Source organism: Ictidomys tridecemlineatus, chromosome 15 (assembly GCF_052094955.1).
Source record: "Ictidomys tridecemlineatus isolate mIctTri1 chromosome 15, mIctTri1.hap1, whole genome shotgun sequence".
NCBI classification, from domain to species: Eukaryota; Metazoa; Chordata; class Mammalia; order Rodentia; family Sciuridae; genus Ictidomys; species Ictidomys tridecemlineatus.
The window spans coordinates 5,166,144-5,189,602 of NC_135491.1; the positions used below are offsets into that span (position 1 = coordinate 5,166,144).

Below are 23,459 nucleotides of genomic sequence, written 5' to 3' on the forward strand. Positions count from 1 at the left end.
AGATGTGCAGTTAGCTTTTTTATATGTTATACCAAAAACGAATATTACACGGAGACCCTCGAATAACTCCCAGACCACACAGTTTTATGCCAATAGAGCTTTTATTGCTGGCCAGCGGTGGACACTCTACTCTCTATAAGCGAGATGGTCAGAGTGACACGCCTGCCTTCAGTTGGCCTCATATTTAAACCAAAAAAACACAAAAGGGCATTTGAGTTTTAGCCAATGTAAGCAAGCAAGTACAGAAGCTGAATTGGGCAGTTAACGAGACAATGCAATGGGTACATTGGTATTTCCCACAGGACTTTCCAGGTTGGCATAGCGGCAAGCAAGCAGAAAGGAAGTGGGTCAAAGTGACCTTAGTTGAGTACAAGTTAGAGAATGGTTACTAACGTCTAGACAATCTCTGACAAGGCTTCATTGCCCAAGAAATATGGAAAGCAAAGAGAACAATTTCACAATGTTTAAGAATTTCTAGGTAACTATTAATTTGGGTACAGAGATGGAGCTTTCTCACAAGAGAAGCATTTCTTACATGATATGGAGTCTCAGGGTAAATGGAATCTGTTTGGTCGTTGCCTAGCCTGGCCCATAACATATAGACCCTAGAATCCCCTTTTTACTTACTATCTTCTCTTTCCTCCCTGCATACATTTCCAAGAGCAGTGGTGCAGAGGATAGTTGTTAGCAATCCATTGTCTTTCTTTGCCTACCAGTCCTCATCCACTGGGACCTCATCCTTCATCACCTACACTGACTGCCTGACCTTCACCCCTGCCTCCTTTTGCTGGGGAATGTAACATCACCTGTCCACTTAGGCCAGTCAGGCTGCAGGAAGATTGCTTTTAGGCAAAACAGAAAGCAGGTGGGGTGAGCACAGTGGGCCCATTTTGTAGAATTATCCTCTTAGTCTTGTGTTCCCACCATCTTCTCTGTCTCCTAACTTACACACACACACACACACACACACACACGCATGTAATGTATACATGTGTGTAATATATAATATATGTGCATATATTTCTTAGAGAAACTGGTGCATATTCTGAAAAACAAAACCTTTTCTCTGTATGTTTCACACTAATCAAAAGGCTTTTTCTATTTTTCTTCTTCTGAATTACTAAAAATTGAAAGTCATGTGGACTGTTGGAAAATGGGAAGTAGAGCCCAGGGAGGATCGAAAAGGTGAACAACTGAAGTGAACTTTCTTATACATAATGATTTGGAAGCAGTGAAGCCAGAATCAGACAGGCAGTCAGTTTAGGCAGGTAAATGGAGTCAGGTCGGATCAAGGAGGCCAATTTTGAGTGAGTCCAGGAAGGTGGAGACTGTCCCCTGAGGGATTGAAATGTTAATTCCTTCAGCCCTTCCTCCACTCTTGTCAAGAACCTGCCCCTGCTCAACCTGCTGCTAAGGTCACCTGTCCCAGGAGTGGCCCCTGCCTACAGGGAGCTATAAGGTTGTTAATCAATGTGTCCTGGGCGGCACCATCCTGCCCCCCCCTTCAGCCCACCTGGTGCCCACCTTTTGGCCATCCCTCTGAGCATTTCCTAGGCCAAGTCACATAAGTAGGAAGGAGAAAGTTAAGAGGAAGAGGGCAGGAGAACAAAGGAAGCCTAAGACCCATAGAAACACAGAACACCCTGGCTTCTGGGGACACCAGGACACCAGCTATGGCCCCCTCCTCCCTCCTGGGAGAAGTCTATGTTACCCCTTTTTTAAATAAACCCTGATTTATATGCTTGCCTCCAGGTGCTTCTCCAATGTTACACTTCACCACATGAGGAAGCAGGACTCGTCACCAATAACCGGCGGTACCAGCAATTCATGGTCACCAAAGAACTAAGGTCCAGTCTCACTTATATAGAGGAAAAAAAAAGGGGAGGAAAAGTGAAATATATAGAAACAGTAGAACAGGAGTGTGAAGGGCAGAAAACGAGGAGAGTCAGGTTAAAAGGTAAAAGTATGCACTTACATAGGAAGAGGAGTTATGCAGAATGAATAAGTCCATAGCCCTAACAGTGGAGGACTAAAGTGGATAATACTGAATCTATGAGGTTGCAGAAGCTGTTCATCTGGAGAGCAGGTGCAGGAAGGAGCAGATCCTGGACTTGCTGTCCTTGAAGCCAGTTTGATCCTCCCTCTGAGAGTGGACCCCAGGGGGCTAATGTCCCCACACCTCCTCGTCCTTCAGTGACATGCTCATCTTGCTGCCTCTCAGGTTCTTGGACCAGTGCGTGGCTCACTCCCATCCCCAGCACATGCCCATGCCTCCAAGAGCGAGTCCATTTCTGACCATCAGATCCACCTTCCCTATTACATGACTGACTGAACGACATAGGGCTGCCCATATACACTGCGATGACTTTTCTTCTCCTGCACAACTTTTAACTTTTCTCAGGAGTGAATAATTACATGTGTCAGCTATTCGTTTACCTTTCTGTATACAGGTTCATTTTACCTTACCAGAAATGCTTGGGACAAAAAGTGTTCTGGATTTCTGATTTTTTCAGACTTTGGAGTACTGGCATATACATAATGAGATATCTTTCTAAACATGGAATTCATTTATGTTTCCGATACCCCTTAAAGACACGGCCTGAAGATGATTTTGTATAACAATTTGAGCATGCCTGTGTCACCAGCTCTTCATGGGATGCGTGTGTCACCATTCTTGGATGCCTCGTGCATAGAGATACCTGGTGTCTGGGAATCACCGGTGGACATTTCCCCTGGTCAGTTGCCCAGGGACAATGTGAATCTCTTTCCCACTCTTTGGCCCACACAGCACCTGAGATGGGTGTGCCGAGATGTCAATCAACCTGCTGACTGCAAGATACCACGAAGCAAGACTCCGCCCTTGAAACCTTACCCCTGCCTTTGATGGACCCCCTTAAATAAACCACGGGAGCCATTTTCCCTTTGTCTAGTTCCAGAGCCCATGTGGACTAGATCTATCAGGGGCTTCACTTCCTGTAAACATATTTCTGAGTATTTGTGCTTTGTTATTCGCTAATTACCTGAGATTGTAAGTTTTAGGGTGGCTTGGATTCCCCCTGGGCAGAAAGAACCCCACAAAGAGATGCTGGCCATCATCCTTTCCCCTAGAAATTCCTGCATTTTTTTTCATTTTTAAAAAATAATTTCATGATTTTTTCCTTTTGTTAGTGCTTTGCAGTTATACCTAGGAGTCGGGTTCATTCTGACAAAAACATCATGAATGGAATTTGATTTACTGCATTTCAGTACTGCCCCCTTCTTTCCTCCCCCTCCTCCCCTCCTATTCTCCTTCCTCTACTCTCTTGCATTTTGACTGCAACACGTCACACGAAGTAAGGAACAGAATTTTCCCTTTGTGGCATCATATTGATACTCAACTGTGGGAAGCCATTCTAACACGTGCCTCCCGTTAAGGGTCTGAGGCACTTTGGCAAAAGTCGAAGTTTTCCCGATCCTTTCCTGATGAGAGAGCCCATCCGTGTGGGGGTGTGCCTGACCACTGACCCCGGGGACCCAATCACTGACCCTGACCTTGGAGTGCAGCCCCCCTCAACCTTCATTGGATGGAATTCTCCCCTGAATCTCTTGTTCCCCGATAAAAGGCTGATCCCCGTAGTGCTCGCTGTCTCTCTCCTGCTAGCCCTGAGTAATCCCTGCTGCCCTGCCGGGCGGTTGGAGGAGGAAACCAGAGGGGAGCCTTCTCGGACCTAGCAATAGAAATAAGGTAACTGAGTCTGTGTTTTTATTTCGATCTCTTCTAACTAACTTTATGCCTAGAACCTCATTAATGAAACCACTGCGCAGGCCGCGTGGTAGACTCAACATGTTTTGGATTTTGCAGCACTAAAGATTTCAGAGTTTCAGATGAGGGGAGCTCAACCTGTACTAATTAACACATTGCCAGATTTCCCTCCCATTGTGTGGCTCTTCTTCTAAAACCTGGCTTTATTATTAACTAACATCAAGAGTAGCAATGACTGCACTCATTTAGAGCTTCCTGTGTCCCAGGCACTGTTCTGATCTTCACAACAGATCCCTGAGCTGCGATTATGACCCCTGTTTTACGGAAGAGAAGCGCGAGGCAGGGAATGAAACCACTGACCCAAGTTCCTGCAGCCAGCAGGCAGCCAGCCTCAGGGCAAACCAGCCAGTCTGCTGGGGATGGTCCCACCACTCCAACTTCTTAAGGGGATGAGGTCAGAACCCTCACGATCCAGTCACTTCCCAAAGCCCCACCACTGAATATTGCTGCACTGGGGACCTCATCTTCAACACGTGAGCCTTCAGGGGACATCCAGATCCAAACCCTAACACCAGCATTGAAAGGTGATCGCAGGACATGTATCCATACGTGTGATGTGTGTGTGTACATGTCTACGTATGTAGATATTTATACATATATTTCTCGATCAAGGAGAAAGAGAGACAAATTGCCAGTAGGAAGAATGCAAGAGAAGATTCCACTGGGACTCCTACAAATATTAAAGGGTAATAAGGGGAAAATATAAATAACCCCACGTGAATTCATTAGATAGGTAGATAAAACAAATATTTTTGAAGGAAAAATAAAAGTTTAATGATCTGAGAAGAATTACTGAGAGAAATGAATATATTTGTATATAAACATATATCTTTACCTAGGTATGCAGAACACGTATATTTACTTAGATGGATATCTCCTATGATCAGGAATTGGAAGACTTAATATATAGGTAAGGCACACGTTTTCCCCAAATTAGGTTACAAATTCACAGCAATCCCAAACAAATTCTCAGCAAGAGGTCTTACAGAAATTGACCAGCTAATTCTAAATTTTATGGACAAGCAAAAAAAAAAAAAAAAAAAAAAAAACAAGCAAACGAGAAAAGGTTAAACAATATCCAATAATGTACCCATTAAAGGAGAATCCTTCAAGTCCCTGATTCCCATCACTTCCTCCTTAGCCCTCACCTACACAGATGGAAAATGTTTCTTTCAGAAGCAGGAGTTATTTCTAACAGACCCTGTTGGCTCCCAGGGGTCCATTACTCCCAGCCTGACAGGCAGTCTCCATTCCTGTCTCTAGAGACCAGCAGAACCAGCCGAGAGTCCAAGGAGCAAATCTCCAGGGGCAGAAGGGGCTGGCGGTTCTGGGACAATGACCAGGCAAGGCAGTGGATATGAGAGTGAGTCCTGGCTCATCTCGGCCCAGAAAGTCTCCAAGCAGCGCCCAGTGTGTGTGGCGTCCACGGATTCTGCACCTCCTCACGCGCGGGGGTCCAGGTCACATCCCTTCTGCAGACTCCTTCCCAAGAGCTCAGGCTCCACCTCGGAAAGAGCAGCCCCAGCTTCTGCACATGTATCCCCCACCCGCCCAGCTCAGCACTGGACACTGAGGACAGCGTCCAGTTCTGTCAAATTCACTTCTTCCCAGAGGAGAGTAGGACTCTCGTCCAAACCTTTGCAAGAAAGAATGAAACACAAGAGCCAGAAATAAAACGTGAGGGCTCACAGGGTTGACTGGAAAGACTGCAAACCTCAAAAGCTTCTGCACACCAAGGAAATGATCAACGGTGCCAAGAGGCGCCCCAGGAACGCAGAAAGTGCACGCCAGCCACTCTGACAAAGGACTGATGTCGGGAATCTATAAGCACTCACAAAAACTTTAAAAACCAAGTACTCTAATTGAAAAAAATGCAAAAGATCTGAATTGGCAGTTCTTTAAAAAGAAATGCAAGTGGCCAACAAATATATGAAAAATGTTCAATAACATCAGCCGTGGTAATAGTTAAAATAGGATGTTATTTAAAAACAACAACAAAAATAACAAACGGTGGTGAGAATGTGGATAAAAAGGAACTCTCATATGCTCTTGGTGAGAATCTCAACACTACTATGAAGAACAATATGGGCTTCCTCAAAAACAACTAAAAATAGACCCACCATGTGACCAGTTAGGCCACTTCCAGGTGTCTAGCCAAAGGAAATGAAATCAGCATACCAAAAAGATGCCCACACAGCCATTTTTTATTGCAACAGTATTTGCAATAGAGCTAAGATATGGAATTAACCGGGGTGATCATCCGAGGATGAGTGAACTTAAAAGTGTGTGTATATTCACCATGCAATAGTATTTAGCCACAAAAAATAAAATCCTGTATTTGCAGACAAATGGAAGACATTACGTTAAGTGAAATAACAGATGCAGAAAGACAAGTACCGGATATTCTCTCTCCTATGTGGGAGTTTAAAAACAGCAGTCAACCTAAATGTAGAGGAGTGGTAACTAGTGGTTGGCGCAGGAGGAGCAGAGTGGGGATGATGGAAGACTGCATTTGACTAGTGCACACGGTAGGCATGTATTAAATGTCGCAAAACCCCACTAACATCCACGATATATGATCATCAAAAGTTACAGATGGCAAATGATACAGGCAAGCACTAAACAGAGTGTAGGTGGTGCCCCTATCCTACCATCAGATGAATGAGTTTTTAGTGCAAAGTGCATTTCTACTAGATAACAAAGTAAACTTCATAGAGATCAAAGATTTCATACAAAAGAAAAGTATAAAATTTCTTTTTTTAAAGTATTTTTTAGTTGTAGTTGACCCAACACCTTTATTTTATTTATTGACTTTTATGTGATGCTGAGGATCGAACCCAGGGCCTCGCACGTGCTAGGCAAGCACTCTACCACTGAGCCACAACCCCAGCCCCCAAAGTATAAAATTTCTAAACGTCTACACGTGCCCAAATAGTCTTCAAATGCACAGAACACAAATATTCAGTCTTAGCTCCTTTCCCCAGAAGGTTTGGGTGCCTGGGAACTTAGCATCAGGCCCTAGACCGTGACGCCTTGGGGACTGTCCAGGTCTGCTGTGTGTAGAGTCTGCTCTGTGCACTGCCCAGAGGCTGACACCACACTGGCTGTTCCTGACCCTGAGTCTCGTGCCTCATTCCAAGAACAGCGAGGGCCTCAGGAGTCGTGCAAGAGTCTGGTTAGAGAGGAGCCATTTCACACGGCAGAAAATGTCACCCAAGGGGAAGGATGTCAACAGGGAGGGAGGAGATGGGGTGTTCCATCTCTGTCCTCGGGGCTGCAGGGTGGTGGTGGGGGCTGCTCTCCAAGGGCGGAGGCCACCCTGGTACAGGCGGGCTGATGTTCCTCCTCTAGAAGGTCACCTTCCCTCCTTGTCCCCTTCCTGTGGGGCTCCTCCCTGTCTTGTAGCCATTAACTTTACAGAGAGGAGCTCTGGGGAGCAGACTTTCCCTGTGGCCCCGGCCGACATGCTGCTGCTGCTGCTGCTGCTGCTGCCTCTGCTGCGGGGCTGTGGGCGGGTGGAGGGCCAGGGGAGTTATGCCCTGCCAGGTTACACCCTGCAGGTGCCCAGGGAGGTGACAGTGCAGGAGGGCCTGTGTGTCCATGTGCCCTGCCAATTCTTCTACCCCTGGAGCAGCTGGACTAACTGGAATCCAGTTCATGGCTACTGGTTCCGGCGACGGGACAGGAAAGAGGATGCTCTAGTGGCCACCGACGACTCTGGCCACAAAGTGCAGGAGGAGACCCAGAGCAGGTTCCAGCTCCTTGGGGACCCAACAACCCACAACTGTTCCCTGAGCATCAGAGACGCCAGGAAGACGGACACGGGGTCCTACTATTTTCGGGTGGAGAGAGATCACTTGAGATACAGTTACCTATATGACATGGTCTCAGTGCGTGTGACAGGTAAGGCACCAGGTCAAGGCAGCCCCAGGGAGGTCACAGGACAGGGCTGGGTGGGACCCTGCCCTGGGGGAGTTGGGGTCAAGCATTAGGGGCTCAGGGAGCAGCTGGGTCAGAGCCTGAGCTTCTCTCAGGGCCCCACCTCCCCCCTCCCTCCTGACCCTGCCTGTCCCCCTCTGCTCACCAGCCCTGACCCACACCCCTGACATCCTCGTCCCTGGGACCCTGGAGTCTGGCCGTCCCAGCAACCTGACCTGCTCTGTGCCCTGGGCCTGTGAGCAGGGGACACCCCCCACCTTCTCCTGGGAAGGGCCTTCTGTGTCCTCCCTGGGCCCCAACGTCACCCACTCCTCGGTGCTCACCCTCACCCCGCGGCCCCAGGACCATGGCACCAACCTCACCTGCCAGGTGACCCTGCCTGGGGCCCGTGTGACCAGGACAAAGACTGTCCACCTGAACATCTCATGTGAGAGCTGGGCTGGGACACCTGGGGCTCTGATGGGGCTGGTCCCTGAGGGAGAGGGAGAGGGGTCAGACCCTGGACACTGGGTGCTGGGTCCTGAAATCATGTGGGGGCTGGCCCAGGAGGATGCAGCCTCCACCCCTCCCCACCATGAGGCTCCTGGGACAGAGGCTGATGTCCCCAGCCTCCCACTGACAGCTCTGCGTGTCTCCCTGCCCCAGACTCTCCACAGAACCTGAGTGTAACTGTGTCCCTAGGAGCTGGCCCAGGTAGGGAGGGGCCTCGCTGGGGCTGGGGGCAGGGCCGGTTCAGCTCAGGGCAGGGCTGGGTCCCCTCACCCTGGTGACAGAGCCCCTTATTGGGGAACCCATTGACCCCTCCCCACCTAAGCCCCACATGTGCCTTGAGCTCCTGTCCCCACCCTCCCAGGCTCCCTGGACTCAAGCACCTGCCCCTCACCCCCACAGGGACAGGGTGACACTCTCACAGCAGAACTGGGCTCCCAGGCCCCCTCCCAGCCTCCTCCTGGACCCGCCTCCAGCCTCCTCTTCTTATTCCCCAACAGCTTTGCTCTAAGTGCTTGTGGGAGGAGGCACAGTCCAGGGCACACACAGAGCAGTCTGTCCCCAGAGCCTAGGTCCCTCCCAGAAGTGACCAGTGTCTATTCAGGCTGCGCTGAGCCTTGGACTGTCCACCTGAGGACTGAGAGGTCACTGCATGTCAGTAGCACTCAGGGTCCTCGTTCTTGTTGGTGAGGGTGTCCCACTGCCCAGATGGACCCTGGCCTGTGGGCGTCCTCTGCCAACCAAATTGGTGCCATGAGCCAGCCCTGGTCATCTCCCAACAGGACTGTGCAGGGAACAGTCCCCTGTGTCCCTCCCGCGTGGTCAGTGGCGTACATTCCTAACCACAGGAGCTGGCTCGTCCGTCCCTGTGACCTGGAGGAGAGGCCGAGGGTCTCCAGGGAGTCCCCTCACAGCTCCGAGGGGGAGAGCGGGGCCGAGGCCTCTCTGCCCGTGTTGGTGACGCCTGGGTGGCGTGGTCTGCATGGGCACTGTCTTCCGGGATGAGGCCTCTTCCCAGGGGCAGTTCCGGGGACTCCCGTCCACTCTGCTCAGTGCCCAGGTGACGTCCTGTTTGACTGTTGGTTCTGGGAGCTCTGTCCAGGCCTGAGGGCCCTCCTCCTCACACCAGGCCTGGCCTTTCCCTTGGAGCTCGCTGCCTGCACAGGGAGCGGGTGGAGGTCTGCCCTGCGTCATAGTCACCAGGCTCTGTGGCAGCTCTGGTGTCCCTCTGAGTTCCCAAGAACAAGCTCCTCCCCTGACCTCCGAGGCCCTGTGTGAGTGCCCCCACCTCCCTGCACACCCTCCCGCCTGCCCTGCAGGTCCTGGGCTCTCCCTGGTGCACTCTGCCCTGGTCCTTGGGCGCTCTCTGTTCCCCTTGGGGAGCCCCTTCCTCCTCCCACCATCTTTGCCAAACTTGACCTTCACTGGGTACTTTGTGTGTAAGGAAGCCACGCCTCCTCCAGGAAGCCCTCCTGACCACATCCTCTCCCTGTCTCATTTACATTGCTGTCCCCATCACTTGTCACATGGCCGTAGGGACACCTGCTCCTGGGTCCCCAGTCCATCAGACTCTGCGTGCCTGGGAGTGAGCCCCTCTTAGAAACAGGCTGATAAACCAGAGGCTGGCGTCAGGTGAGGATGTGGTACAGGGCAAGAGACCCCAGGAAAGTCTGGCATCTGAAGTGTCACCGAGGGCCCCTGGGGACCTGGAGTCTAGGGCTGGACTCACAACTTGCCTGAGGATCCTGTGAAGCCCAAGATGCTTCCTCTGAGAGAGCTGGGGCCTGAGTCCAGGGGACAGAGCCCATCAGGACAGAAATGGAGCTAGATCACCACGCAAGTCGGGGGCGGCTGAGTCAGGCCCCTGGGTCGTGCTTTCCATCTCTGGGTCTGTGTTTCTCTCAGTCTACGTGTCTGTCCCTGAATCGACCCTCTGCAGTCTCTTGTATTCTTCCTCTTTTCTTTTGCTCTCTTTGTCACTCTGACCCTCTGTCTCTTTCTCCACAGAATCTACAACCCTGGGGAATGGCTCATCTCTTTCCATCCTGGAGGGTCAATCTGTGCGTCTGCTCTGTGTCGTCGACAGCCGTCCCCCTGCCAGGCTGAGCTGGTCCTGGGGGAACCTGACTCAGTATCCCTTGCAGACCGTGGACCCTGGGGTGCTGGAGCTGTCTGCAGAGCACCTCAGGGGTGGAGGGGAATTCACCTGCCATGCGCAGAACCCTCTGGGCTCCCAGCACATCTCCCTGAGCCTGTCACCGCAGAGTGAGTGTCCTGGGTCAGCTCACCTGACCCCAGCCCAGGAAGGACCTGCAGGTGCCAGGCCTCTGAGCAAATGCCCACGTGCCCAGCAGGGGGCATGAGGGTCCTCTGCTCAGCCTCAAGTCAGCTGAGAGGCTGGACGGTGCTTGGGGTCCTGCTGCTGGGCAGTCAGGGCCTGGGGGAGGCCTGGGCTGATGGCCCCACACTAGGGATGGAGGAGGCCTGGAGGAGCCATGTCCATGGCCTCAGGTGGAGGAGGGACCTGGGTTGTGGATTAGCAGGTGATTCTGGACTCATCCACTTTTCTGCAGGGAGGAGGTCAGGGCCCATGGCCCAGGTGGTCCTGGTGGCCATTGGGGAGGTGGCTGTCAAGATCCTGCTCCTCGGCCTCTGCCTCATCTTGCTCAGGTCAGCGCTGCCCAGGGGTGGAGAGGAGGTGTGGGCAGGGCAGGCACCTGGCACTGAATCCCAGAGTCCCAGCGCTGGGGACCCAAAGGAGTGAAGGTTGCTCGGGCCAGGCAGGGGCTGAGGGAGTGCTGCCTGGGCCATGGGCCATCGCTGTCTGTCCCCAGTTCTGGCCCAATGTGGGGGGAAGTGGGTCTCATCAAAGAGGTCTTCAGGCCAGGCCTCCTCAGCCTCCCTCAGTCACCTCCAGCCCCTGACAGGGAACAGGGCAGGGGACCACTGCCCACTGTACCCACGCTGGCCCCCTGAAGGCCCTGGTCTCTTCCCTCAGAGTGAGGTCCCCCAGGAAGAGGGCAGCTAGGCCAGCAATGGGCGAGGAGCTTGGAAACCCTGTCACCCGATAGTCTCAGGTCAGTGACATGGCGTGTCTGCATCCCACATCCCCAGGGTCCCCTCCCTCATCATGGCCCTAGGTTGACCACCTCCCCATGGCTGCAAGTAAGCTGCCTGTCCCCATCCTGAAGCCCACCCCTCCTGCTGGGGTCCTGTGTGGCTACTGGCTCAGGGCCCCTCTCTACAGCAGAGCCAGGTGGGGCCCCACCTGGACCTTGCTGTATCTCCCTGGTCCCCTCAGTCACCACCTGGAGTTTCTTTCCTCCTAAGCCTGACCTCCTTGATGTCTGTCCACTCTGACCCTGGTCTCCCTGCTCACTGGATCCCCCTCACCTCCTGCCATCTGTCCCCAGCACCAGCGTCCAGCATCTGCCCACTTCCTCCACGGCTTGACCAACTGTGTGTCCCCTCCATGGACGGTGACAGAGGAACAAGTCAGAGCCTGGAGGAGAGGGCCTCCCAGGGCCGTGCTGTGGACTCTCCCCAGAGCCGTCCTCCCTCCTCTGCAGACCCCCACAACCTCAGGGCCAGGCTGCTGGGGTCTGAGACTTGGCAGGCACAGACCCTGCTCCCGACACACAGCTCTGCCCCCTCCTGCCTCTGCACGTCTTGGTCACCTCCAGGCCTTGGTGTTGCCTGGCCTACGACTCCCAGAATGCAACAGTCCTCGGGGAGCCTGAGGCTGGGGGATTCCCTCCAACCCTGTGGTCCAGGCTTCCACTGGGCCTGGGGCTCCAAGGGCACTGCTGGGCCTCTCCTCTGCGCCTGCGCGGACACTGAGCAGTCCATGCTGTTGCTCTGGCAGAAAGCTTTGGCCGCCTGGAGGGGAAATGGCTTTGTCCTGATTTCCTGGTTTTGTGGTCACTATAGGCTACAGGAATTATAGAACATGGGATTTGCACCCTTTGAGGAGGGGTTGCGGGGAGGGAGTGAAGGGGGTGCGGAGGATCAGGACTTGTACAGGGCAGAATGCACATGGGCGGGGCTTCTCGGAGGATGGGGATGGAGTGGGTCTGTGCTGGCCCTGGGGGTGGTAGTGGTGCGTGTGCACAGGTGAGTGTGGGAGAGAGCTGCGATGGTGGGTGCAGTTGAGGTCCATGGTGGGTGCACTTGAGGTCCTCCGTGCAGACCTCGGGCAGTGAGACGACTACCCTCTGCTTTACCATGGACCTGGGGTGGAGCTCAGGGTGGAGGACGGTGGGTGAGACAGGTCTTGATGGGATCCCGAGATGCTGGAGACCCAAAACTGAGGGACCCAAAGGCTTCCCTGGCCCCCCTTTCTGGAATCTCCATCAGAACCTGAGTCTTCCCTCAGAGTTCCCGATGGATGAGTGTCTCTCCCTGTGGGGACCCTGGCAGGGCTCCCCAGTGCCATCACGATAAAGCCACCTTCCTCAGACTGTACTGCAGCCCTGCCCACCTTGCACCTCAACATGCCTTGCTCTCTGTAGGGTCACTGAAGCAACTGATGCCTGGTAGAGGGGACAGTGGTCTGCCCGTCCCTGCCAGGTCTCCGTCTTTCTGTGGCCCTGGGGACTTTGGTCCATGCAGTGTCATCCTACATTCTGAGGGTGGCCCTGCACTGGCCCTGAGGGAGGAACTTGGGGATGCAGAAAAGTAAAGGTATAGTGAGTCTCAAAGAGAAGCGTCCATGAGCCACTGGAATGCCAAACAAGCCCTCCTGAGCCACCAACTCAGGTCCTTAGCCCCTGCCCTGTCTCAAAGATGGACTCGAGGGCAATGCACAAGGGCCAGAGAAACAGCCCTGCTCCCCTCTAGTCCAGTCCCTAACTACTGTCCCAGTGTGAATATGGACACCCCAGACCAAGGTGTTGCTGTTTCCACTGGAGATGGCCCATGCTCCCCCTTGAACGTGAATTCTTTTCTTTATTCCTGAAGCTTCTCACCCTCAAGATGGCCTGCATTCTGTCTTGAACGTGTGTCTGCTGTCATTAATAAATCAGTGCCTCTGACTGGTCCTCCACCCAGCAGCTTCAGGACCCGACTCCGTTCCCCAACCTCGAGAGTCGTCCTGGGGGGGACTCCTTCCCTTGTCCTTCAAATGACTGGAGCATCCGTTGGATCATGGCCTGTGAGAGGCCTTATGCTGTAGGGTCTGACTCAGCTGCACTCTGATTTCAGACCCAGATAAACCCTGAGATTTGAGGGATGTGTAAGATCCACTGAGTCTTGTGGCATTTGTTTGGCAGAGTAGATAATAAGGTGGTCATAGTGCGAGCACTGATGACTTTGAGCTTTTTCCACGTGCAGAACAATGCTTGGGACACTCCCAGGAGTCTTCTTATTCTTTAGGATTGTGGCCAAGTTCCCCTGTCATTAGAAGTTGTCCCTGGTGGCCCCAGGAGGATCCTTTACTCTTGACTCGAGGTCCAGGACCACAGTAGTTAAGTGTCTGTGACAGGGGTCTAGTGCATGGGCCCCAGACTTGTGAAGGCCTGGGGTATTATGATGATCAATCTCTGGAATAGACAGCCCCTCACCCATGAGTCCTTGTCACTCAGTTGTCCCCCTCTGTGCCCATGGCCCATCTCCCTGAATCCTTCTCTCTTCAGGTTTGGGATTTTCAACCTTAGGCCCCATGGGGATTCCTGGAGACGCAGTGTTCCTAAAGGAGCAGGGACAACAGGAGAGTCCACGATGGACCAGGAAGGGGACGGCAGCTTTCCAGATCCCAGCCCATGGGCGAGGCCTGCGTGTTCCCAGATCCTTCCTGTCAGACAGGCCAGACCTTCCCGCCCACTCTCCTGGCCTGGGCTGGGTCCCCTCCCGTGGGCCCTGAGTCCTCTGCAGAGTGGGTGGGTTTTAAGCCCAGGCCCCACCAACGCTGCTCAGCACCGTGGACAGCACCGCCCAGGGCCTGGGCTCCCCAGGTCCCTGTCTTGGGAGGACAGTTTCACTGTGTGCTGAGCCACCTCCATGGGCCTCCAGACAGACGGGGTCAGGGTCAGGTTGGAAGGAGGAGGTTGACCCCAGGTCAGAAAGAGCAGGGCGCTGGCAGCCATCTCCAGGTCTCGCTCTGTACCTGGGAAGGTGACATGGAGCACCACGCACGCTGTGTTCTGGGGCCGGTGAGTGGAGGAACTGTCCAGCTGGACGTCTCCTCGGAGTGGGGCCAGGGCTCCAGGACCCTGAGAGCAACGGGGACCCCAGGGATAGTTCAGGGTTAGGGACGCTGAGGGCCTGGTTCCTGGGGACAGACGTAGGAGAGGGAGCCCAGACTCCACCTTCTGTGTCCTCCTGCTGAGAGCCACAGCCAAGTCTCTATGGCACCTGGCATTTTGCCAACAGTATTGATTGACAGGCAAGGCATTACTATCCACCTCTGCCACTACTTTTGAGTTCTCGCACTATTTTGGAGTTCTCGTGGGGATTTCTGAGAGAGATATTTTTGGCTGGGGGTTCCTGGATGAGCCGTGTGGCATTCGGGAGAATTCCCCAGGAGCATGTGTGAGGTTTTTTCTGACAGTTCAAAAATAAAGTTTGTTCCTGCTTCAGTGGCTCGTGATTGTGCCCAGCCAGACTGCAGCAATTGGTGGCCCGCACAGGGAACATCTGAAGCTTTGGGGTAAGTGAAATTGCTTGCCCCTAAGGGAAGGCAAGAAAATGGGTGACCATTTTAAAAAACAATGTGTTCTTGTTTTGATTTGTTTTGTGTTTGTTTCAAGCTGCCTATCCCTAGAATTTTCTCAGGCAGACTGGGAAAAATGGTTGGCTCAAGGTTTGAAGTTGTTCGTCCCTGAGGAAGAGATAGAAATAGACCACTAATGCACATGTCAAGAAAATAGGAAAATTGACACAACGATTTTTTGTTTAGTTTTTGTTTCATTCTGTTTCGGTTTTGTTTTGTGTTATCTTATTGGGTTGCATTATCTTTATAACAGATTAGAAATTAGTAAAAAACAAACTGAAAGAGTGTTAAGTAAATTGTTAGAGGTTCAGACCATGGAGAAACACATTTTAGATCAAGCAAAAGAGAAGGTCTCTCAAGCTAGTCAGACAGAGGAAGAAAATTTAAAGGAAGAAAGCTTAGAGGAGAAACAGCTATTAGGGAAAAAGCTACAACAGGAGGCTGCTACTAATATTGTTGTATCACCAGAGGGCGTAATTCAACCAACAGCTCCACCTATGGAGATAGCTGAGTGGCCCTCAACCCCCTCAACCCCTGTACTTGATAGATGGGATCCTGAGACAGGACCTCAAAGATTTGTATGCCCTGTACTTGAGCACGCAGGAGGGCAGTGAATTCACCGTGCATTAGATTTTAAAACAGTGAAGCAGTTAAAAGAGGCTGTAACAACCTATGGTCCTCAAGCACCCTTCACTGTAAGCATGTTCGAATCCATTACCAACTTGGACCTGACGCCAGCAGATTGGGCTAGTATGTGTAAATCTGTGCTAAATGGAGGACAATATTTGTTATGGAAGGTTGCCAATGAGGAATTTTGTAGGGAGACAGCTAGGTGCAATGCAGCAGCCGGTTACCCTCAAAGAAATCTAGATATGTTGTTAGGAAAAGGACCTTATGAGGGTCAACGGCAACAAATTGAATATGATCCTGGCGTATATGCACAAATTGCTGTAGATGCGGTTAGGGCATGGAAAATTTTACAGGGGCATGGAGATTTACAAGGTCAATTATCTAAGGTAATACAAGGAACTAATGAACCTTATGCTGAATTTGTAGATAGGCTTATTCAAGCAGCTTCCAGAATTTTGGGGGATACTGAACAAACAATGCCATTTATAAAACAACTGGCTTATGACCAAGCAAATTGTTGCTGCAGAGAGGTCATTAGACCATGGAGACATGAAGATTTAAACACATATATTAAATTATGTAGAGACATTGATGAACAAGGACAAGTCTTGGCAGCAGTACAACAGGCTTTGGATGCCATGCCAAAAACATGCTACAATTGTGAACAAACAGGACATTTTAAAAGGAGTTGCCCCATAGGAGGAGGGTTTAACAAAGTTAGGTATCAAAGGAATAGAATACCGGGTATTTGCCCACGATGCCATAGAGGGAGACATTTCGCTAATGAATGCCGTTCTCAAACCACCATAGAGGGTACTCCGTTATCAAAAAATGGACAAGGACCAGGTGTTTACCCATGATATTGTGTAGAAAGTCATCGGGCTCCATTGCCAAAAAACGGACAGTGGGGCCCAATTCTCCGGGGCCCATGACCACAAATATACGGGGCACTGGAGGAACCCAGAAACACCATGGAGGAACCCAGCAACACCATCAGGGTAGTGCCCAGGACACATTATCCATCAGACCTTTCATCAGACGAACCAGAGGGAGCGCAGGGTTGGACATCTGCGCCTCCGCCAGAGCAGTACTAACTCCAGAGATGGGAGTTCAAATCATTCCCACAATAAGCCTACTGTTCCTCTTCCCCAAGGAACAATAGGCTTATTGTTAGGACACAGTTCTTCTACACTAAAAGGACTTATGATAAGTCCTGAGGTAATTGATCCCGATTATGAAGGTGAAATAAAAATTATAGCTAGTTCTCCAAAGGGTATATCAGTAATTTCACCAGGAGATAGAATAGCACAGTGAGTAATAATACCCAGCCTACATGATAAATTTTCCAGTAGTACTATGGAAAGAGGTTCCAGGGGATTAGGCTCCACAGGTGTAGATTGGGCTATGCTGTCTTTGAATTTAGATTCTCGCCCAATGATAAAACTAAATATTCAAGGACATGAATTTATTGGGCTAATGGATACAGGTGCAGACCTTAGCATCATATCTCGTCAAGAATGGCCAAAATATTGGCCATTACAACAAGCCACTCAAATGCTTTGAGGCCTAGGAGCAGCAACTAATCCCCATAGAAGTGCAATGGTATTAGATTGGAAGGATCCTGAAGAATGTGAAGGAACTATACAGCCATATGTATTGGATCATCTTCCTATCAATTTATGGGGATGAGATGTCCTAGATCAATTAGGTTTGACATTAACAAATAACATCAATCCAAATGTGCCCACTATTAGGGCTAGACAATGTTTCAGGAAAGAAAAAAGATTAGGAGAACAAGGTATAGCAGCACCAATTCAAATAGATCAAGGAATAAATAGACATGGACTGGGTTTTCAGAAGGGGTCACTGAGACAATAAAAATTACTTGGAAATCAGAAAGACCAGTATGGGTTCCTCAGTGGCCCCTGATTAAAGAAAAGATACAAGTAGCCCATGACCTGGCCAAACAACAATTAGCGGAGGGACATATACAGCCTTCTGTATCTCCCTATAATACTCCCATTTTTGTCATTAAAAAGAAATCTGGTAAATGGAGATTATTGCAAGATTTAAGAACCATTAATAATGAGATGGTTATTATGGGACCTGCTCAATCGGGGATTCCTCAATTGTGTGCTTTGCCAAAAACCCGGTATGTTTTAGTTATAGATATTAAAGATTGCTTTTTTTCAATTCCAATTTATCCTGAGGATAGTCCAAGTTTTGCATTTACTATCCCTGCACTAAATCATGAAGGTCCTGATAAGAGATATAAATGGAAAGCACTCACTCAAGGGATGGCTAACAGCCCAACTATGTGTCAAATTTATGTTAACAAAGCAATCCAGCCACTTAGAAATCAAAATCCTTAACTACAAATATTTCACTATATGGATGATGTATTGCTAGCACACAAAGATAAAAACACACGGATAGAATGTTATGCCACACTTACAAACTTAGTAAAAAATTATAATCTAGAGATTGCAATAGATAAAGTACAATTAAATTTTCCAATTAATTATTTAGGAGTTCTATTATCCTCAACCATGGTCCGACCACCAAAAATTTAAATACGAGTAGATCAACTCAAATCACTCAACGACTTTCAAAAGTTATTGGGAGACATAAATTGGATAAGGCCTTATCTAGGCATACCAACAGGAGAGTTGGGACCTTTATTTGATATCCTAAAAGGTCCATCAGATCCAAATTCACCCCGCATTTTAATGCCTGAAGCAAGAAAGGCATTAAAAATTATTGAAACATATATGGAAAATATGAATTTGGATAGAATTGATATAACTTTGCCTTTATTATTTATTGTAATACCAACAAAAAATATTCCTACAGGAGTATTTTGGCAAGAAGGTCCATTATTGTGGATACATTTATCTTATTCTCCTAACACTATTCTTACTAGGTATCCTGAGGCTGTAGGACAATTAATACTCAAAGGAATAAAAGCAACAAAGGGAGTGTTTGGAATTTCTCCCAATAAAATTATTACTCCATATACTATGAATCAAATTGATGAGTTAGCTAATGAGTTAAATACTTGGGCAATAATCATGTGTAAATCTAATGTTTCATTTGATAATCACCATCTAATCCTTTGTTGTCTTTTTGGTCTTCACATCCTGTAGTTTTTCCAAAAATGACAAGAAAAACCCCTATCATGAATGCTCCAAATATATTCACTTATGGGTCAAATAATGGTACAGCAGCAGAAGTTACCCCTGATCAAACTTTTACATTTTTAGTACCCAAACAATCAGCTCAAAAGGTAGAGCTTAATGCAGTTTTACAAGATTTTGTGATGTTTAAAGATTCTGTATTTAATTTATTTTCTGATAGTCAGTATATAGTTAATGCTATAGTATCCCTTGAAGGTGCTCGTAGGATTTCCCCTTTCTCTACTGTTTTCTCTTTGTTTTCCACTATACAAAGTCTAATCTGGGACAGAAAAGATACATTCTTTATAGGACATATCAGAGCACATACAGGATTGCCTGGAGCCCTTAGTTTGGGCAATGATTTAGCAGATAAAACTACACATGACATAATATTTTCTTTACACTAGAAGAAGCTATAAATTTTCATGAAAGATTCCATGTCAATGCTAATACTTTACAAAAGCGTTTCAAAATAACTAAGGAACAAGCTAGACAAATAATAAAACAATGTCAAAATTGTGTGACCTTTTTACCACAAGTAAATCTTGGAGTCAATCCCAGAGGACTGATACCTAACCGTATTTGGCAGATGGACATCACACACTTGCCAGAATTTGGAAAATTAAAATATCTGCATGTTACAGTTGATACTTCTTCTGGATTTTTGATGGGCTCCTTCATGCCAGAGAAAAAACTAAAGATGTTATAGCTCATTGCTTACAAAATTTTGCCACTGTGGGCATTCCAAAACAGTTAAAAACAGATAATGCCCCTGGTTATACTTCTACCTCTTTTAAACAATTTTGCTCATCATTTGGCATTACTCATATAACAGGAATCCCATACAATCCACAGGGACAAGGCATAGTTGAAAGAGCTCATCAAACTATTAAAATGTACTTATTAAAGCAAAAAGAGGGAATTGGAAAGGGGTATATATCCCCCAAAGATAAACTTAAAATAACCCTTTTTACTCTAAACTTTTTAAATTTGGATTCATCAGGGCTTAGTGCTGTGGAAAGGCATATGTGTCCAAAAAATGTGCATAAGCCCAAGGTACTTTGGAAGGATATTCTAACAGGACAATGGAAAGGTACTGACCCAGTGATTGTCTGGAATCAGGGGTCTGTTTGTGTGTTTCCACAGGGAGAATAGCAGCCGATTTGGATTCCAGAGAAACTAACCAAAGCAAATTCTACGGACCAAAAAAAAAAAAAAAAGGTGAAAAAAGGTGATTTGACTCAAATCTGTAACAGCTGATATCCAGAGCTCCAGTTTGGCTATTCTTACATCTGCGACAGTGATTAACCAGGGTGCTTTTTTCAATATTTATTTTATTATTGCCTTTTCCCACATCATAAAGTTCTATTTTATTTTTGAGCTCATATAGACCTAGGTTAATGTTTTTCTGATCAGTTTTATATTTTGACTGTGGAGTTTTTAACATTGCAATGGAGATTTCACCTAGGTAAAGCTACAAGGTCTTTACTATTGTCTTATGTGTTGTATGTTATGTGTGCACACTTCTATTTTGTGTTGTATGTCTGTATGTGCGTATGTCCATATATCATATATGAGGAGTGCTCATGAATAAATGGATCCAAATTTTTTTATTCAAGTGATTTTAATGGTTTAATTTAGATTGGGTAAACAGCTGTTGAAAATTTTTTTTCTTTTTTTTATTGGTTGTTCAAAACATTACAAAGCTCTTGACATATCATATTTCATACATTAGATTCAAGTGGGTTATGAAGTCCCATTTTTAACTGAAAATTGTTTTGATATGTAGACAAATAAGGAGGTTAACAGATCTGTTTGTTTACTTTCACCTTTCCTTCTCATTATATTTAATAATTCTGTTCAGGATAATATAAATTGTTCAAAAAATTGTTTTCTTAGTGCCTGTTGAAATGTTACATAATTTTTTTCTTAGCATCATTGCCAGAATTCCTATCTTCATCCCAGTGCCGGTGAAGACAAAGATAAAACCAAACTACGGCTTCTTTGATAGTTATCACAACAAACTGTATAAACTGATGCATCAGTGAATAATAACTCAACAAGTAATGCTCAATCAAGGAGTCGATTTACTTTGGGAGGAAATGGACATATTGACAGATTCCTTTGCTTTGAACTGCTTGCAGAACTTGCCTGGACTATGTATCACTTGTATGCATTGTGAACTATCATTTGGTGCAGCAAATTGTGGTAGTGTTGGGATATTTTTGGTGATGGTGTCACCGGTGATACAATTTTTCAAAGGAGCCCTCAATTGGCTTGGTGTCATGGCATTTTGCATCCTCCTCCCTTCTACTAGTGATGGTCTAAAATTTGGGGGCCAACAGAGGTGAGGCAAAGAACCTCACCCCCCCACACACACTGGTGCAAAGGCCTATCCACAAGTATGGCTGTATGCTGGACTGGTAGTCAGTGATGGGTATTGTCGCGACCCCCTTGCCCGCAAGGAAGACGCGACTCAGGAATCTTCTTTCAGCAGTTTATTCAGGCCCCTGATATTCTTCTAATAATTCTTCTACTACCCGGAATAATAATTGGATGCCCCTCCCAGCCTTAATAAAGCACCTCGAACGCCAATGCAAAGCTGCCACGTGTACCCTTCTCACAGGGTGCTAGAAAATGACACGCCAACTTTCCCTGATAAGGAGCTGGGAACACACCAACTCTCTTTGATATGGAGTTGTCCTTCACAGACCACAACGGAGCCAGCGCCATCATGTAATGGCGACCACAGTCCGCAGGAACGGCTCACCACAGGGTATGATCCAATTGCAGTGGTACCAACCTAAGACAGGAGGCTGACGCCTAGAGGTCAGCTCATCCAAAGAAGGGTAAGGACCATATTTGAATTGGACTACCTAACAGGCACGGTCCCTAAGCCACATTGCTTGTTGTTTAATTAAACAGAAGGGGGAGATGCTGAGAGCCACACCTAAGTCTGTATGGCCCCTGGCATTTTGCCAACAGTATTGATTGACAGGCGAGGCATTACTATCCGCCTCTGCCGCTACTTTTGAGTTCTCGCACTATTTTGGAGTTCTCGTGGGGATTTCCAGGGATTCCCCGAGAGTACCTATTGGTTAAAGAAGTGCAGGAGGAGGGATTTCCAGGAGAGATATTTCTGGCTGGGGGTTCCTCGATGAACTGTGTGGCATTCGGGAGAATTCCCCAGGAGCTTCTGTGAGGTTTTTTCTGGCAGTTCAAAAATAAAGTTTGTTTCAGCTTCAGTGGCTCATGATTTGTGCCCAGCCAGACTGTGGCATCCTCCTGTGGTAGGAGGGCAAAGGAGCTCCCTTGGGTCCCTTCTGTAAGGGACACTAATCTCATCCATCAGGGCTCTGCCCCCAGGACCAATCACTTCCCAAAGTCCCCACCTCCTGTGACCCTCCCCTTAGCAGTTAAGATGTCAACATGTGGATTTTGGAGGGACACAGCATTCAGCCCACAGCACTCACCACTCTGACCTGGGGGTCTTCTTCTAAATTGAGGAAGTGGAACAAGAGGGCTTCTCTAGCTCTCTCACAAGTTCCTCTCTTACATGCAGATTCTCTGTGGCTTCCCCAGGTCTCTCCTTCCTGTTCTTCCGTTTTTCTTGGTAAAACTGAGGGGTCATGACCTGCCCTTCTGACCACTGGGCTCTGCAGTTGCTCCTGCTGGGAGGGTGTCTGGGCAGCGGGGGGCCTAGGAGTGCTGCAGGTGGGACTGCAGCTGGCAATGCAGGGGGTGGTGGTGGGGGCTGCGTGTGGAACCCTGTTCCCTTCCAGCCGTCACAGGGCACGACTCCTCCCCAGGTTTTGGGAGCTGGTTCTGGGGATACCATGGAATGGACAGGTCCGTGGGGCTGAGTGGACGAACACAGACCAGCTTTCTGTGTGCACAGTCTTTGGAGGGAGCCATGGTGTTGGAGTGTTAGGGTGGCCTTAGACCTGAGCCTAGGCAACTCCACTTTAAAAACTCCAGTTTAACCTGCAGTCTCACCAGCATGCCCACAGGGCCTCCAGGGTGGCCTCCAACAAGTCACCTCCCCTCACCCTGATAAACAGAGTGAAGCCCCTGGCGGGCTGTCCTGGCCTGATAAGAGGGACAGGCGAGGAGATCAGGTGGAGACCAAGGGACCGGATGTTTCTGACCCCAGGGTAAACGTTGTCACTGAGAAATCTGGTGGTAGCTGATAAGGATCGAGAGGGGGGTCAAACCCCCCAAATTTAGTATAAATAATAGAGCAAATGATCAGGGATTCAGCCAGCCGAAACAGGGGTGCACTGGAGCTGGAGGGCCTGACGAGGACCTGACTCCCATCACCTGCCGTCGCTCCTGATCCTCTGCGTGATCCTCACCGGTTCCAAACTCTACCTTAGTGAGAGCCACAACTCCTCCCTAGGCCCCCCTCCTCACTGTGGTCCACTCCTCGCCTTGGTTCCCGACCTGGTCACCGTGGTCTGAGTGAGTGGGTGTCTGCTGGACGGAAAGCCTAAGGCTGGAGACTTCTGAACTTGCCCGCAGAGGGGATGTCTGGTAGGAGCCTGGTGATGAAGTGTGTTGCAAGCCTACAATGAACCTCGAGGTGTTTGCTGTGAATCCACTGTGTCTGTTGCAGGGCCTGGCGTTAGGGATTGTCGTTTTCTTCATTAAGAACCTATGGAGTGAAGCTGTATTGAGTGATTTGAGGGAATAAAGCATGAAAAAGGGGCAGAAG

At 48.9% G+C, this 23,459-nt stretch overlaps 1 protein-coding gene across 1 annotated transcript; it reads left to right on the forward strand.

Annotated features, from left to right (window-relative positions):
* Positions 1-6,886: 6,886 nt before the first annotated feature.
* Positions 6,887-21,990, forward strand: LOC144370693 (sialic acid-binding Ig-like lectin 13). The gene is made up of 8 exons (XM_078031494.1): positions 6,887-7,705; positions 7,890-8,168; positions 8,387-8,434; positions 10,238-10,495; positions 10,804-10,900; positions 11,229-11,307; positions 11,644-14,876; positions 20,679-21,990. Exons 1-6 carry the CDS (start codon positions 7,009-7,011, stop codon positions 11,299-11,301), a joined length of 1,452 nt encoding a protein of 483 aa, XP_077887620.1. The 5' UTR covers positions 6,887-7,008; the 3' UTR covers positions 11,302-11,307; positions 11,644-14,876; positions 20,679-21,990.
* Positions 21,991-23,459: the final 1,469 nt, after the last annotated feature.

What these genes read in the sequence shown, in the direction of transcription:
- LOC144370693 (XM_078031494.1), top strand. Translation starts at nt 7,009, where the DNA reads ATGTCACCCAAGGGGAAGGATGTCAACAGGGAGGGAGGAGATGGGGTG. An exon ending in GTCCCTAGGAGCTGGCCCAG is followed by an intron (nt 8,435 to 10,237) that starts GTAGGGAGGGGC and finishes CTTTCTCCACAG; the next exon opens with AATCTACAACCCTGGGGAAT. An exon ending in CTCTGCCTCATCTTGCTCAG is followed by an intron (nt 10,901 to 11,228) that starts GTCAGCGCTGCC and finishes CTCTTCCCTCAG; the next exon opens with AGTGAGGTCCCCCAGGAAGA.